General features: G+C 42.3%; 3 protein-coding genes and 1 pseudogene across 5 annotated transcripts in view; 1 reads left to right on the forward strand and 3 right to left on the reverse strand.

The window, feature by feature from the left end:
• Positions 1–4,979, forward strand: part of LOC134983446 (zinc finger protein 260-like) — a 147,120-nt gene extending 142,141 nt beyond the window's left edge. The window contains exons 2-3 of one of the 3 annotated variants that reach the window (XM_063949122.1): positions 2,459–2,878; positions 2,963–4,979. In XM_063949122.1, the coding sequence (XP_063805192.1) occupies positions 2,459–2,878; positions 2,963–3,735 (1,193 nt within the window). In that variant the 3' untranslated portion in view covers positions 3,736–4,979. Of the gene's footprint in view, positions 1–2,290 lie in introns of all 3 variants that reach the window. The other 2 variants (XM_063949123.1, XM_063949124.1) reach the window with 2 other exon arrangements.
• LOC134983450 (gastrula zinc finger protein XlCGF26.1-like) overlaps positions 1–15,290 on the reverse strand; it is a 452,758-nt gene that overhangs the window by 372,723 nt on the left and 64,745 nt on the right. The gene's annotated exons all lie outside the window — the stretch shown is intronic.
• Positions 1–15,290, reverse strand: part of LOC134983447 (oocyte zinc finger protein XlCOF6-like) — a 100,757-nt gene that overhangs the window by 46,053 nt on the left and 39,414 nt on the right. The window lies entirely within an intron of this gene.
• LOC134983466 (5S ribosomal RNA) lies at positions 7,022–7,140 on the reverse strand (annotated as a pseudogene).

Consider the following 15,290-nt stretch of genomic DNA (forward strand, 5'->3'; position numbering starts at 1 on the left):
GCATTTGTTGCCACTCTTTGGTCATGTATACTGACATGTTTTCATTGAGTTACATGTGGTTGCATATTATAAATTCAGTGTGATTTGGTGAAATCTCACCACACAGTTTTGTAGTATCCTCTCTCGAGGTTGTCCATCTCCTCAGGCACAGTTCCTAAAATGAGGTCTGGAGGAGTGGCATAGAGGGAGCAGCCAACCCACACTATTCAAATTTTATAGTACCCAAGGCTCCACAGGACCTATCTATACCCCATGGTCTTTGATGCATCCCCAACATCCTCTACGGACTACGAAATAAGGATTTACCGGTAGGTATATTAAAATCCTATTATTATTGCGCAAGCAGGACAGCACTTTCTCTTCTTTGCTGTTTTATTATTGCAAAACCCATGTCACCTATAGTAATCCCACATGAGCGTTCATGTCACCTCTAGTAATCCCATATGAGCGCCCATGTCACCTCTAGTAATCCCACATGAGTGTCCATGTAACCTCTAGTAATCCCACATGAGCGTCCGTGTCACCTCTAGAAATCCCACATGAGCGTCCATGTCACCTCTAGTAATCCCACATGAGCGTCCATGTCACCTCTAGTAATCCCACATGAGCGTCCATGTCACCTCTAGTAATCCCACATGAGCGCCCATGTCACCTCTAGTAAACCTACGAGCGTCCATGTCACCTCTAGTAATCCCACATGAGCGTCCATGTCACCTCTAGTAATCCCACATGAGCGTCCATGTCACCTCTAGTAATCCCACATGAGCGTCCGTGTCACCTCTAGTAATCCCACATGAGCGCCCGTGTCACCTCTAGTAATCCCACGAGCGCCCGTGTCACCTCTAGTAATCCCACATGAGCGTCCATGTAACCTCTAGTAATCCCACATGAGCGTCCATGTCATAGAAACATAGAATTTGACGGCGGATAAGAACCACTTGGCCCATCTAGTCTGCCCCCCCCTTTTTTTTTTTTACATTCTTTTTATCTCTAACCTTATTTGATCCTTATTTCTTTGTAAGGATATCCTTATGTCTATCCCATGCGTGTTTAATTTGCTCTAATGTTTTAGCCTTTACCACCTCCGATGGGAGGCTATTCCACTTGTCCACTACCCTTTCTATGAAGTAATTTTTCCGCAAATTTCCCCCTGAACCCCACCCCCCCCACTCCCGTATCAGTGCATGTCCCCGTGTTCTATTGCTTCTCTTCATTTGGAGAATGGACTTTGTTAAAACCCTTGATATATTTGAAAGTTTCTATCATGTTCCCCCTTTCCCTTCTCTGCTCCAAACTATACATATTGAGATTTCTTAGTCTTTCTGGGTATGTTTTGTAATGTAGGCCATGCACCATTTTAGTTGCCCTCCTTTGTACAGTTTCTAATGTATTAATATCCTTTTGAAGATATGGCCTCCAGAATTGAACACTGTATTCTAGATGAGGCCATACCAATGACCTATACAGTGGCATTATTACTTCTTTCTTTCTGCTGCTGATTCCTCTCCCAATGCAGCCAAGCATCTGACTAGCCTTCCTCATTGCTTTGTTACATTGCTTACCTGCCTATAAGTCATCTGAAATAGTGACTCCTAGATCCCTTTCCTCCTCAGTAGTTTCCAGTATAGTGCCATTACTACTATATTTAGCCTTTGGATTTTTGAGACCCAAGTGCATGATTTTGCATTTGTCACCTAAGTTACTCCCACATGAGCGTCCATGTCACATCTAGTAATCCCACATGAGCGTTCAGTGTTGATCAAGCTCCAGTCTAAGCATCCTAGCTTTTTTTGTTTTTTAATAAACATAAAAGCAATGATTTCAGGAAAAAATGTCAGTTTATAGAATTATATATTGTGTCCTGTAACACCCTGGGTCTTGTCTATTCATTTTATATATTAATGTATTTTATTTCCAGCAGATGGACACACAAGCAGGAACATCTCAGAAGGACATCTAATGTTATCCCTGGATTCTGAAATAACCGATAACGACAGTAGACAGGATTCTCCAGGAGCTAACCCCATTACCCCAATTATACATCCAGCTCTATCAGCTGATCCCTCTGATACTGGGAAATGTTCTCCTGATGATATTGGTGCATCTGTTACAGCTCTGACAGTAAATACAGTGTTTCCCTGTTCTATAGATGCCAAATGTTTTACACAGAACACAAAGCGTATTACCAATCAGCCAGCTAAGGCAGGTGAGAGGCCATTTCCATGTTCTGAGTGTAGGAAATGTTTTGCACAGAAATCAGCTCTTGTTATACATCAGAGAAGTCACACAGGTGAGAAGCCATATTCCTGTTCTGAGTGTGGGAAATGTTTTGCACATAGCTCACATTTTGTTATTCATCAGCATACTCACACAGGTGAGATGCCATTTTCCTGTTCTGAGTGTGGGAAATGTTTTCCACGGAAATCACATCTTGTTAATCATCAGAGAAGTCACACAGGTGAGAAGCCATATTCCTGTTCTGAGTGTGGGAAATGTTTTGCACTGAAATCAAATCTTGTCACACATCAGAGAAGTCACACAGGTGAGAAGCCATATTCCTGTTTTGAGTGTAGGAAATGTTTCACACATAAATCAGCTCTTGTTACACATCAGAGAAGTCATACAGGTGAGAAGCCGTATTCCTGTTCTGCGTGTAAGAAATGTTTTGCACGGAAATCACATCTTGTTTTACATCAGAGAAGTCACACAGGTGAGAAGCCATATTCCTGTTCTGAGTGTGGGAAAAGTTTTGCACAGAAATCAAATCTTGTCACACATCAGAGTAGTCACACAGGTGAGAAGCCATATTCCTGTTTTGAGTGTAGGAAATGTTTCACACAGAAATCAGCTCTTGTTATACATCAGAGAAGTCACACAGGTGAGAAGCCATTTTCCTGTTCTGAGTGTGGGAAATGTTTTGTACGGAAATTAAATCTTGTTTTACATCAGAGAAGTCACGCAGGTGAGAAGCCATTTTCCTGTTCTGAGTGTGGGAAATGTTTTGTACGGAAATCAAATCTTGTTTTACATCAGAGAAGTCACACAGGTGAGAAGCCATTTTACTGTTCTGAGTGTGGGAAATGTTTTGCACAGAAATCACATCTTGTTTTACATCAGAGAAGTCACACAGGTGAGAAGCCATTTTCCTGTTCTGAGTGTGGGAAATGTTTTGTACGGAAATCAGATCTTGTTTTACATCAGAGAAGTCACACAGGTGAGAAGCCATTTTCCTGTTCTGAGTGTGGGAAATGTTTTGTACGGAAATCAGATCTTGTTTTACATCAGAGAAGTCACACAGGTGAGAAGCCATTTTCCTGTTCTGAGTGTGGGAAATGTTTTGTACGGAAATCAGATCTTGTCACACATCAGAGAAGTCACACAGGTGAGAAGCCATATTCCTGTTTTGAGTGTAGGAAATGTTTCACACAGAAATTAGCTCTTGTTATACATCAGAGAAGTCACACAGGTGAGAAGCCATTTTCCTGTTCTGAGTGTGGGAAATGTTTTGTACGGAAATCAGATCTTGTTTTACATCGGAGAAGTCACACAGGTGAGAAGCCATTTTCCTGTTCTGAGTGTGGGAAATGTTTTGTACGGAAATCAGATCTTGTCACACATCAGAGAAGTCACACAGGTGAGAAGCCATTTTCATGCTGTGAGAGAAATAAATCCGCTCTTGTTGAACATATTAGACATTACCCAAGTACGGAACCATTTCCATCTTCTGGAGTATAATTATCACTGTCGTCCAATGTTCCTCAAGGGTGAATCCTATCTCTTATGCTTTATAAAATATACATGCTACCACTGGGTGATATAATCAGACGTCATGGCCTGGTCTACCACTGCTATGCTGATTACCTGCTTTTTGCTCCATGTACTGAGAACCAAATACCAATCCTAGCTGAGCGCCAGGGGTGGATGATGCCAGTTGGCTGTGACTCAGTCTTTGTGAAACATAGTAGAAGCTTCCCAACAAAGGACAAGACTACAGCTTTACCAACCATCTGGATTTATGCTTTGGTGTTCAGAATTGCAAAATACTGAACATGTGCTGAATCTTTGTGTTGTCCTGGTATGTGGCTGACACAGACATCAGGTATCCACCACATACAAATCCACATTCTTCCATCTGTGGACCATAGACAGAATCAAGCACTTCATTCCCTCAGAAGTTCATAGACTACTGCAATGCCATCTACCTGGGTCACCCAGCAAAAGAATTACAGAGCTTGCAGCTAGTACAGAATGCAGCAGCCAAGCTGTTACCTAACCAGCCCGTTCCTGCCACATAACACCCATTCTCTACTCCCTTCACCGGCTGCCTGTAAGATGGAAAATCTATTTCATAATTGGCTAACTGACCTTCCCAGCACAACATTACATGGTCCAAGGTACTAGAAGCAGCTTCTGCGTCCTTACTGCCCTGCTTACTTCTACATATGAAGGACTGTTACCAGCAGTACCAAGAATCTCCTGTCATTCATTTATGGGTTGAACTTTTAGCTTTGCAGTCCTGACCATGGAACTCACTGCCTTGCACAGTCCAAAAGACCACCACTCTAGAGACCTTCACAAGCAGACTGGTGACTGCTACTCACACTTTTCATTAATGTACCTCTATTTACTTCCTAAATAATACATCCCAAATGCTTAGGTCTTTTTTCTGCTGTTTATTTTGTATCTTGTTCTTTGTGTAAATGTGAATGTCTAATACCAGTTTCCACAATCTGTATTGCTGCACGACAATATGGCGGCCATTGGAACGTGTTTTCACTTCTAGTTTGCCTAACTTGTTGCAGACACTCATCTTGATAAGGAGTGTTGAGTGTTTTCTGATACAAGATCCTATCCATATATACCCTGTACATTACCATGTGCATTAGAGTCACCCGGGTTCCATCTGCGGTGGTTTGTTGTATGTTACATCTATATGGTGCAGATACTCCCCTGTATGATTTCATAATAAAAGCTTTTGTTTGCGTCTAATTATTACATTAAAGCTTTTATTTTTTTTATCTGTTTTATATTCCCGTCTGAGTAATTACGCCATAATGTCTAATCTCGGAGTGGACACCAGAAGAAACCTTTGTAAGTGTTCCATCATTCTGTTTCGTGTAAGCATACAGGTAAGTGATGGCACGGTGGTCACTGACAGTCACATTCAGGTGGTATAATGGAAGTGGGACTGTCTGGGCTTATTCTAGTCTACTGCAGAAATAAAAAAATCAGCCTTTATCCTGCTTAAAAAAAAATTAAAAAGCCCATAAATCAAGCTTGGTCGGTCAAGACAGAGGCCACATTAATTGTGGGCCATCATATAGGCTGAGGACCCATGCTTCTGGAATATATGGCATAACTCCCTCTTCGCCCACAAAACCTTCCCTTCACCATTCACAATGTCTACCATTGCCCCTTCAGAAGGGACACAACTTTCCTTTGCTTTTTCTACCTCCTCCTGTACAGAGCCCAGGACCACCTCCATGACCATTTCATGTTTATCTGGAGGCCTGGCATCTGGGAGGTTCATGGCCTGAGATGACCACAGAACCACTAGGTAGTGGGCAAGAAGAATCCACAGCCTCCTGAGGAACTGGAGAGTCCAAGGATCCACCCCACATGAGGCAGAGAAGGGTCAACCACAGGGTCTGGCTCACCAATTTCCTTCCTAAAAGCTGCTCTTTACCCAGTTTGGAACCTGTGGGCTCCCACTCCAATTTCCCTTGAGAGTCCTTACCCTCACTAATCCCCTCTGAACCTACCAGTTGCTTCCCCTTCCAACCACTCCTCCTTTTTAAGTTTTTCACCACCTGCTGTGTGAGTCCCATCCAACTACTCCATTCCTTGACTCATTGGTGTAGCAACCCCCTTCTCCCCCCACACCCCACTGCTACACTGCAGTTAAGCTGTGAGACTTGCTGCTAGCAGTACTCACTACTCAGCACACACACTCACATCATGATTACACAGCTGTGCCAGAGACTCTGTCTCACTGACAACCAGGACGAGACACTCCCAGAAAGGCATGTATGTATGAGTACGGAGAGAGTGGGCGCAGTGGGGCTGCATCACTGACACCCAGGACGAGACACTCCCAGAAAGACATGTATGTATGAGTACGGAGAGACTGGGAGCAGTGGGGCTGCATGACTGACAACCAGGATGAGACACTCCCAGAAAGGCATGTATGTATGAGTACAGAGAGAGTGGGCGCAGTGGGACTGCATGACTGACAGCTGAGCCTGTCACGTCAGTGAGGTGACAAAATGCAAGATATAATTACCTAGCTAAATCAAGTGCTAATGCAATATTACATGTATTAAATGAGCACCAAATATATTGATTATTAGATAGCAGCTCTTATGCGGCAACTGGATGCCTCAGACGATATAGATTGTATCTCACAAAGTAGACGTGATTCCGCACCAGTTTTCTGAAGGTACAGAAAAAATAGTGATAACAATAATGATAGAGTACCAGAATAACATATGATATGTACGAATGATTCGTATTTTGATTGATAAGTCTGGTGGTTCACCCAGAGTCAGAAACAACTGGGAAGAAAAGGATTTACAGAAGACTCTTGTGTGGGTGCACTCTTGTTTATATTTGTTAGTATGAAGATATTAAAACATAACTTTTATTAACTCATTACTCTAAGAAAAAAAATCCACACTTATATAGTCCACCACAATTATTAAACTTAAGGAAATGTAGACATTTTTTAGAAAATTGGAAATGTTCTGGTTAGTCTATATTAGTAGACTTCAGGAGGGATGTAGACACTCTGGCTCTACATCCTAATCCTATCCCACCAGCACAAGCTCAGCTTGTATTAATAAGACCTCCAAGGGTCATTGAACTGAATTATAGTCAAAAATGTAGATCCTGATTAGTATTGACCAATTTTGGATCTATAATGAATAAAGGGAAACGGTACACAGATCAGAAGAATAAGCAAAAGAAATGATTCAGGGAGAATGTGGTGATCCTTCTGTTGGCTAAGAGTCGAGGAGGTCACGAATTACAACACCGGGTATTCTCTGGGGGTCACCCTCACAGATACTGACCCAGCCCACCACCGTTTTGCTTCCAAGATCGGACGAGATCAGGCTTTATCGGTGGGGTATGGTAGTAATTTATGCTTTCATTAAGGCCCATAGATTGTTTAAGTTTCAATAGAGACATAAAAGAGCGCTGATGGTATATAAATAAAAATATTTCTAATATTTATTACAGTTCAACACAATAAAAACAGTTATGCCAATAATAACCAGATAAAATGTAGCCACAATATTTCTGATTGTATATAAACTGTACACAGATTCAGCTGTAATCACTCACATTAGATCGATTGTATTTAAATGCAGCTGAATCAGCTGATATGTGCAGTACTGCGGTCCATTAATTAACATATTAGAGTGTAGGAGGACTCCAATTTATGTATATACCAGAGGGATCCCACGGTATGAAAGTGGATAATTTAAGTAGTTCAATATCCTCACTTATAGGTCAGTGTTCTCACCCAATGTTGGTAATCTCCGCTGGTTCCCGTCAATAGCAAAGTGCAGTGTGAGCTACAAACGGCTGCAGGTATCCTTCACAGATGGACCAGAGGGAGATGCCGCGAGCTCCGATGATCAGTCTGCAGACAGGGGGCCCCGGCACAGCAGAGGGCAGTAGCGTTCCATCCCGTGTGACAGCAGTGAGGATCAATTAATTTGTTTATAGCAGGGTTAAACGAAGTGGATGAATCTCCTTCAATGGACCGGCAGTAGCTACAACCCTCAATGCGTTTCTCCGCCACAGTCAAACGGCGGTTTCCTCAGGAGATATGAATACCCAATGAAGAAGTAAATGGGTATTTAAACCATTTGTATCCAATTGGCTTTTGAGTGGTGATATGCACACCTGAGTGAATGCTCGGTGTTGCTTAATTTGTATAGAGTTGATCCACATGATGTAATTAATACAGGGGCTCTTTTGTTAAAAAGAAAAAGGAACTATACAGATACAGGTTGAGTATCCCATATCCAAAATGCTTGGGACCAGAAGTATTTTGGATATCGGATTTTTCCGTATTTTGGAATAATTGCATACCATAATAAGATATCATGGCGATGGGACCTAAATCTAAGCACAGAATGCATTTATGTCACATATACACCTTATACACACAGCCTGAAGGTAATTGTAGCCAATATTTTTAATAACTTTATTAAACAAAGTGTGTCTACATTCACACAATTCATTTATGTTTCATATACACCTTATACAAACAGCCTACAGGTCATTTAATACAATAATTATAATAACTTTGTGTATTAAACAAAGTTTGTGTACATTGAGACATCAAAAAACAAAGCTTTCACTATCTCACTCTCACTCAAAAAAGTCCGTATTTCGGAATATTTGGATATGGGATACTCAACCTGTAATATCAAGCTTAAACAATAAAATTAGTACTTATAGTAAATAGTGGTGGGAAAACAAAGAACACACTAATCACCATATATATGTATATACAGATAGAATTTCTAATGGACATACAGATACCTAATATGTTGCTTTATTACTTTGACATTAAATACGTCTTGATTTATAGAGATTATTTTTTATATATAGTTTGAATATTTATCATCCTCTCTATTCCTTTGAAGGGGTTTCGTGTTTCAAGTTATTCCCACCACTTTCTGAAAACATATATTCAATATAAAAAGGAATCTCTGAGTATAACCATTAATTTAATTAGAAAGCTCCAAGAAACAAGTATTTCAAAAGAGCTCATAATAACTAGACAGCTAAAATAGCTCAGTGAGTAAGTGACTGAGCAACAGTGAGAGAGGTCATCGGTTCAAATCCAACCTAGACTCAATTACTTTATATAGAATTGTTCATATGTTTTAATGTTTACAGCCATTTAGAACAGTTGAAGGGCACCCCAATGGTTGTTATTGGAGAATACATTTATACTATAGGTTTAATCTATTAGGTACGTATATTGAGAAGAGGCAACAAATAAATCACAGGTTGTGGCAAGATTAAGGTGGAGGAAATACCTACAGCTGTATAAACTATTTATAACCCACCCAAAGCATATCGGACCAAACCACTGTATTCAAAATAGTAGGAGAGAAAATATTCAAATAGATGTTCCTAATGTATACAGATAATAATTAAACAGAAAAATCTTTTCTGAATCATCAGTCATTGTGACAGAGACCATCTGAGTAAGCCATGTGCATCGTCATATTCAGTGTAAATTGGTGAATATATATATATATATATATATATATAAGTCTATTGTTGCTCATATCACACTAGACAAAGAATAATCCAGAGATAGATACAAAGTACCATGTGTATAATATACTCCGTAGATATCTCAAAGGATATATATGTATATATAGACTAAGTTTCTTAACAGAAGGATAAGAAAACAGCAATGGAAAAAGAGGGGGAGGAAAGAAGAAAAATAAGGAAGCTATAGGATAAAATAGAATAACATACAGATATTGATTCATATATTATTCAGCTCAATGTTTTCGTTGAGACCTAGAGGGAACAAAGTATCTATCATACAAGTCCAGTATGCTTCCCTCTTACAGAGGAGGTTATATCTATCCCCACCTCGGAATGTCTGTTTTATATGTTCAACTCCCTGTATGGACAGAACCCCACAATCACCTCCATGGAGTGAGCAAACATGTCTAGGTACACGGTGTTTAGTTGACTTTTTAAGAATGAATCTTCTATGTTCTAAAAACCTAGAGAGCGTATTGTTCTACCGACATATTGGCAACCGCAAATGCAGGAGATTACATAAACCACAAATGTCTGGCAGTTTATATTGCCCACTATATCGAAGTATTCTTTAGTTCTATATGATAAGAATTATGATCGTCAGCAGGAACAGCACACTATATGTAAGAGCCGGAGCGGTGCAGGGCTACTGGCTGACAGCCTAGCATCTCGGTGCAGCGGGAGAAGTCTGTAAATGATGGGAAATAACATCTGGCCCATGGCTACTGTGAGGAAATGAGAGGTCTGTGACAATATAGCTATGCCTCATTTCTCATGTCAGATATGTACTTTTTATCCCCATATCCCTATAGATTCATCTGTTTCCTCATTCTCCATAACATGTCCATTACTGCTCACCCAATATTGTGTTTAAATCAACCTTATTATTGTTAATTATATGCAATTGTGTTACGTTATCTGTTACCCTTTGGAGCAATGCATTCATGTTAGACCTAGTTTTCTATTGTTTACTACCACCACAGTGGACACTCAAGGATAAGTCATATAAGGTACCATTGTCCCTTTTTGTTTACTCCCTATTGTCCAACAGTGAGCTGACCAGACATGGGTAACTACCTGGCTCTCTTCCTTTGATGGTAAAACTAGTTATCATCAGGTATAGACCATCAATGATTCCTGATCATCAATGGTTGATAGCCAATCCTAGACCAGAACCTGAGAGACCACAGCCACCACAAGATCCACAATGTGTACCTAGAAGCTGCCACATCTGGCACTTTATTACCCGCCATCAGATCTACCTTCTCCTAGAGAGCCACCTCTCCACATCTAAGCTGGAACTCTGCAGGTTTTCTTCACCACCAGCTTTGATCTCCTTTGCATCAGCATCACGGCCAGCCACACACAGGTCAATGGCATCAGCATTATGATAACATTTTTTTTTTATATTCAAGATTTTTTATTGAGGTTTTCAATTTTGCTTTAACATTTCACACATACAACACACAAACATTATCCACACCCAACATGTGTGGAGACAGCAGTACATGTATGCAGTCTATAATACATTTAGTAAACATTATTACTCATATAACATATAGTCACATAGCAACGGTGTCTTAGTTCAACACATCCGAAGCATAACAGTTCCCTTAAACTCATAAGCATAGCAGAATTGTCACATTATGTTACATATATCATAGCAAGGCAAGACAAGACCGGCCGCGGGGGTGCCCCCCTCGCACAACATCCCATACTGACACACGAGGAAGAATACGGGTTTAGCTATATCTCACTTTGTAATATTTAGAGTCCATCCATCTACCCCATATTGTGGACCATTTCCTCTCAACCTTCCTAGCCAGAAACACAAATTTTTCATGCGCAATTGTTTTGTTGACCAGGGATATCCACGCCCTAGATGTCGGGGCCTCACTGGCCAGCCATAGCCGGCAAATACAGACCCTAGTTAAAGCGCATAGGTTAATAACATATCGCCTACTAGGTGGGTCTAAGGCTTCCTCATCCACAATCAGCAGTGTACAAAGTGCAGGAGTACATACGAAGGAGGGAATACCTGTGTCACATAAGATCTGTATAACCGCCGTCCAAAACACAGACACGCCAGGACACAACCACAGTAAATGCCAGAAATCTGCATCCACGACTCCACATCTAGGGCATTGCGAGTTGTGAGCACCCCCGATATGTGCTAATCTCACCGGGGTCATATACACCCTGTGTAGAATGTATAGTTGTATTTGCTGGTATCTAACAGAGGAAGTAGAGATCCGATGGGCTCCTATAGCAGTATTCCATGCATCATCCGATAGCGTACCCACATCTGATTCCCATCTACCAACCCGAAGAGCCGTGAGAGGGTCACCGTGGTGCATTTGCAGGATACGACCATATATCCTAGAGACTAAGTGTCCCGAGTCTAGCGTTTGCAACATTGTTTTAACCGGGGAGTCAGCTAAGACTGGAGGGCCATTTGGGAACTGGGCTGCCAGTGCATGTCTCAACCGTAGGAATTGAAAAAAGAACCTTGATGGAATGTTGTGTGCGTGTTGAAGTTGTTGGAAAGAGTTAAGAATCCCATCACTATATACATGGCCCAAAGATGATACTCCCCATCTTCCCCAAACCTCTCGGACCTGAAGATGACACAGTTCCGGTAACCCATATATGTTATCCAAAGGGTTGTTAGGGTCAACGCCATGGCCACGCATCACCGAGTGCACCATTTTCCACACCAGAAGGGGACCGAGATCATTAACCCATTCCCAGACATGTATCAGTTGCGCCGCGTAGTAGTAGAAACGGAAATTGGGGAGGGCCAGACCCTCCATTTCACGTGTTCTGGTCATGGTATCTAGTTTTAAGCGTGCTCGTTTACTGGCCCACACCAGGGAGGAAAGCAACCCGTCTATTTGTTTAAAAATCTTCTGTGGAATATAGACAGGTGATTGCTGCAGGACATAGAGAAGCTTGGACTGGAAGAACATTTTAACCATATTAACCCTCCCCCTGACTGTTAAGGGCAACTTACCCCACGTCTGCACCCGGCCGCAGAGATACACTATTTGGGGAGTGATATTAAGAGAAGAGAATTTTTGAGAGTTATTAGACACCCAAATACCCAAATATTTGAATGATTCCACCCACTTCAATGGAAGAACCACCAACGGGGAGGCAGGGACTTCGCCCTTAAGTGGGATAATAGAGGATTTCTCCCAGTTTATCAGTAAACCAGAGTATCGCCCGAACCCATCAATAATTTCCAAGATCCTAGGTATAGACTCAGCATAGCGATCCACAAACATCAGGATGTCATCAGCATATAGGGCCACTCTGTCTTCCCGAGCACCCACTTTAAGTCCATAAATACCCGCATCTGTTCTCAGAAGACATGCCAGGGGTTCAATGGCCATAGCAAACAGAGTAGGGGACAAGGGGCAACCCTGTCGCGTGCCTCTAGATAAGGGAAAGGAGTGAGATACGAAACCATTGACCGCCATCCTTGCCGAGGGAGAGGAGTACATCAGTCGAACATATTTAATAAATTTCGGGCCGATACCAAATCTACGCATAACTTCCCATAAATATTCCCACTCCACCGAGTCAAAAGCCTTAGCGGCATCTAACGAAACGACAATGGAGGAGGAAGGGTCCGCCCGGGGGATTTGTAGGTGGGTAAACAGACGTCTAAGATTAATGGAGGTCGATTTATTAGGCATAAATCCCATCTGATCTGGGTGTATAATGTGGGAAATAACTGTATTTAATCTACCAGCCAATCTCTTAGCCAAAATTTTAATGTCAGTGGGTAGGAGGGATATAGGACGGTAAGACTCCACTTTCTTAGGATCCTTGTCAGGTTTAGGGAGAACCACAATCACTGCCTCCGTCTATGGCGGAGGCCATAGACGGGGGAAGAGACTCCTGTGTAAAAATCTGGCCATATAACTCAAGTAAGCGGGGGACAAAAAAATCCAAGTTATGCTTATAGACCTCGGAGGGTATTCCATCCAAGCCCGGGGCTTTACCACTAGGAGAGGCCTCAATCGCTGCTCTAACTTCATCAGGGGAAATAGGCGCCTCCAAAAGGTCACAAGCCTCCCCGGACAAGGTGGGGAAGCAGACACCGCCCAAATAATCATTTAATTGTGATGAGGTACAGTCCAATTTAGATTCATATAAGCGACTATAGAAGGATACAAATTCAGCCGTCATCAGTGGAGTCTGGGTCAGGTGAACACCTTCAGCACTCACAATCTCTACCACCACACTAGTAGGTCTGTCTCCCCGAGCAAGAGAGGCCAGGTATGTCCCCGGCCTGTCCCCCGTCCCCGTAGCGTAAAAGGTATGGGATGAGAAAAGGAGTCTATGCTGAGTCTTTTCCATTAGGTAGTCTCTCCATTCCCTCTGAGCCGACAACCAGGCTGACTTGGAACTGATCAAAGAATCCTGCAAATATTGTAGTTCTGCAGCGGCACTCCGGGCCTCCAACTCAGCCTCCCTTCTCCTATAGAAGGATTTTAACTCAGACACCCGTTTAATCAAACTCCCCCGTATAAAGGCCTTAAAGGTGTCCCATAAGTTAGAGATAGACTGGTCGGTACTATTCAGCTCGAAGTACTCCCGCCATGCGGCTACCATTTCAGATCCGTCTCCCATGTGAACGAACCAGAATGGGTTAAATTTCCACACAGCTTGGCCTCTATCGCAATTAAAGTCTAAATTAAAGGTCAAGGGGGAGTGGTCTGATATACCTCTAGTCTCATATCTAATGTTACCAACGGGGGAACCATGTCACTCGAGAGGAGGGCCAGGTCAATCCTAGAGAACGAAGAATGGGAGTGTGAGAAACACGAGTATTGTTTAAGAGAAGGGTGTCTCAGTCTCCACGGATCGACCAGGCCCAACCCCGACACCACATTTGCAAACCCAGACCCCCCAGGACCTGCAGCAGACGGAGACATGGAGAGCCTATCCATTACCACGTCTAGCACATTATTGAAGTCCCCCAAGCAAATAACAGACACCCCGGGGGATAAGGCCATGAACCCAGCAACCCTCTTAAGTACATCGGGAGAGTATGGAGGGGGCACATAGACTGCTAGCAGGAGGACAGGAACATAAAATAACCTACATTTCAAAAACACATATCTCCCCCAAGGATCTGTTTGTATAGATTCCATTACAAAAGGGACGGTCCGCTTAATAAGGACTGAAACCCCGTGTGAGGCGGACGTGTGCATAGAGTGGTATGCCCAACACACCCAGGGTCTCTTCAGTGAGAGAATCTTACTACCTACCAAGTGTGTTTCCATAAGACAGACAATATCAGCGGCATAGTGTTTGAGCTGTCGGAGCACAAGAGACCTCTTAACTTTATCATTGAGCCCTCTCACATTCCACGATACCACCTTAATCCCCGTCATAGTACAACAAAGGTATGATCAGTGCATCGCCCAGCGGCCGGTCAGCCCAGTCACATACAGATTCAGTAACCAGACACCATTGCTTATATTGCACAGTAATAAACCATGTACTTTCACTACATACATTTCCGCTCAAAAAATAAATATAACCCAACACCCTCCCCTTCCCCCCTCCCTGTATACCACCCCCAACATGCAGCATACCTGGATCCCAAAACTGAGTGTACATACCTAAAAATACCTCAGCGAGTGCCCACGTGTCCTATACAGGGTTATTCTACTACACAAATCCGCTGCTAGCTCCTTGTGCTGACCCTTTACATATTTGTAGATATTAATGTCTCCTCTTAGTTGCTGCGTACTCCAGAGACTCTAACCCTTTATTCAATTTAGTAGCCCGCCTTTGAACCCTTTCTAGTTCTCATATCTTTTTTATAATATGGTGCCAAAAATTTAACACAATATTGTGTTTTTACCCAAAATGCATAATTTAGCATTTTTCTACATTGAACCTCATTCCCCATTTAGACGCCCAGGCTTCAAGTTTAAATAAGTCATTTTGTAGAGACTCCACATCGC

This window comes from Pseudophryne corroboree, assembly GCF_028390025.1.
Source record: "Pseudophryne corroboree isolate aPseCor3 chromosome 3 unlocalized genomic scaffold, aPseCor3.hap2 SUPER_3_unloc_15, whole genome shotgun sequence".
NCBI classification, from domain to species: Eukaryota; Metazoa; Chordata; class Amphibia; order Anura; family Myobatrachidae; genus Pseudophryne; species Pseudophryne corroboree.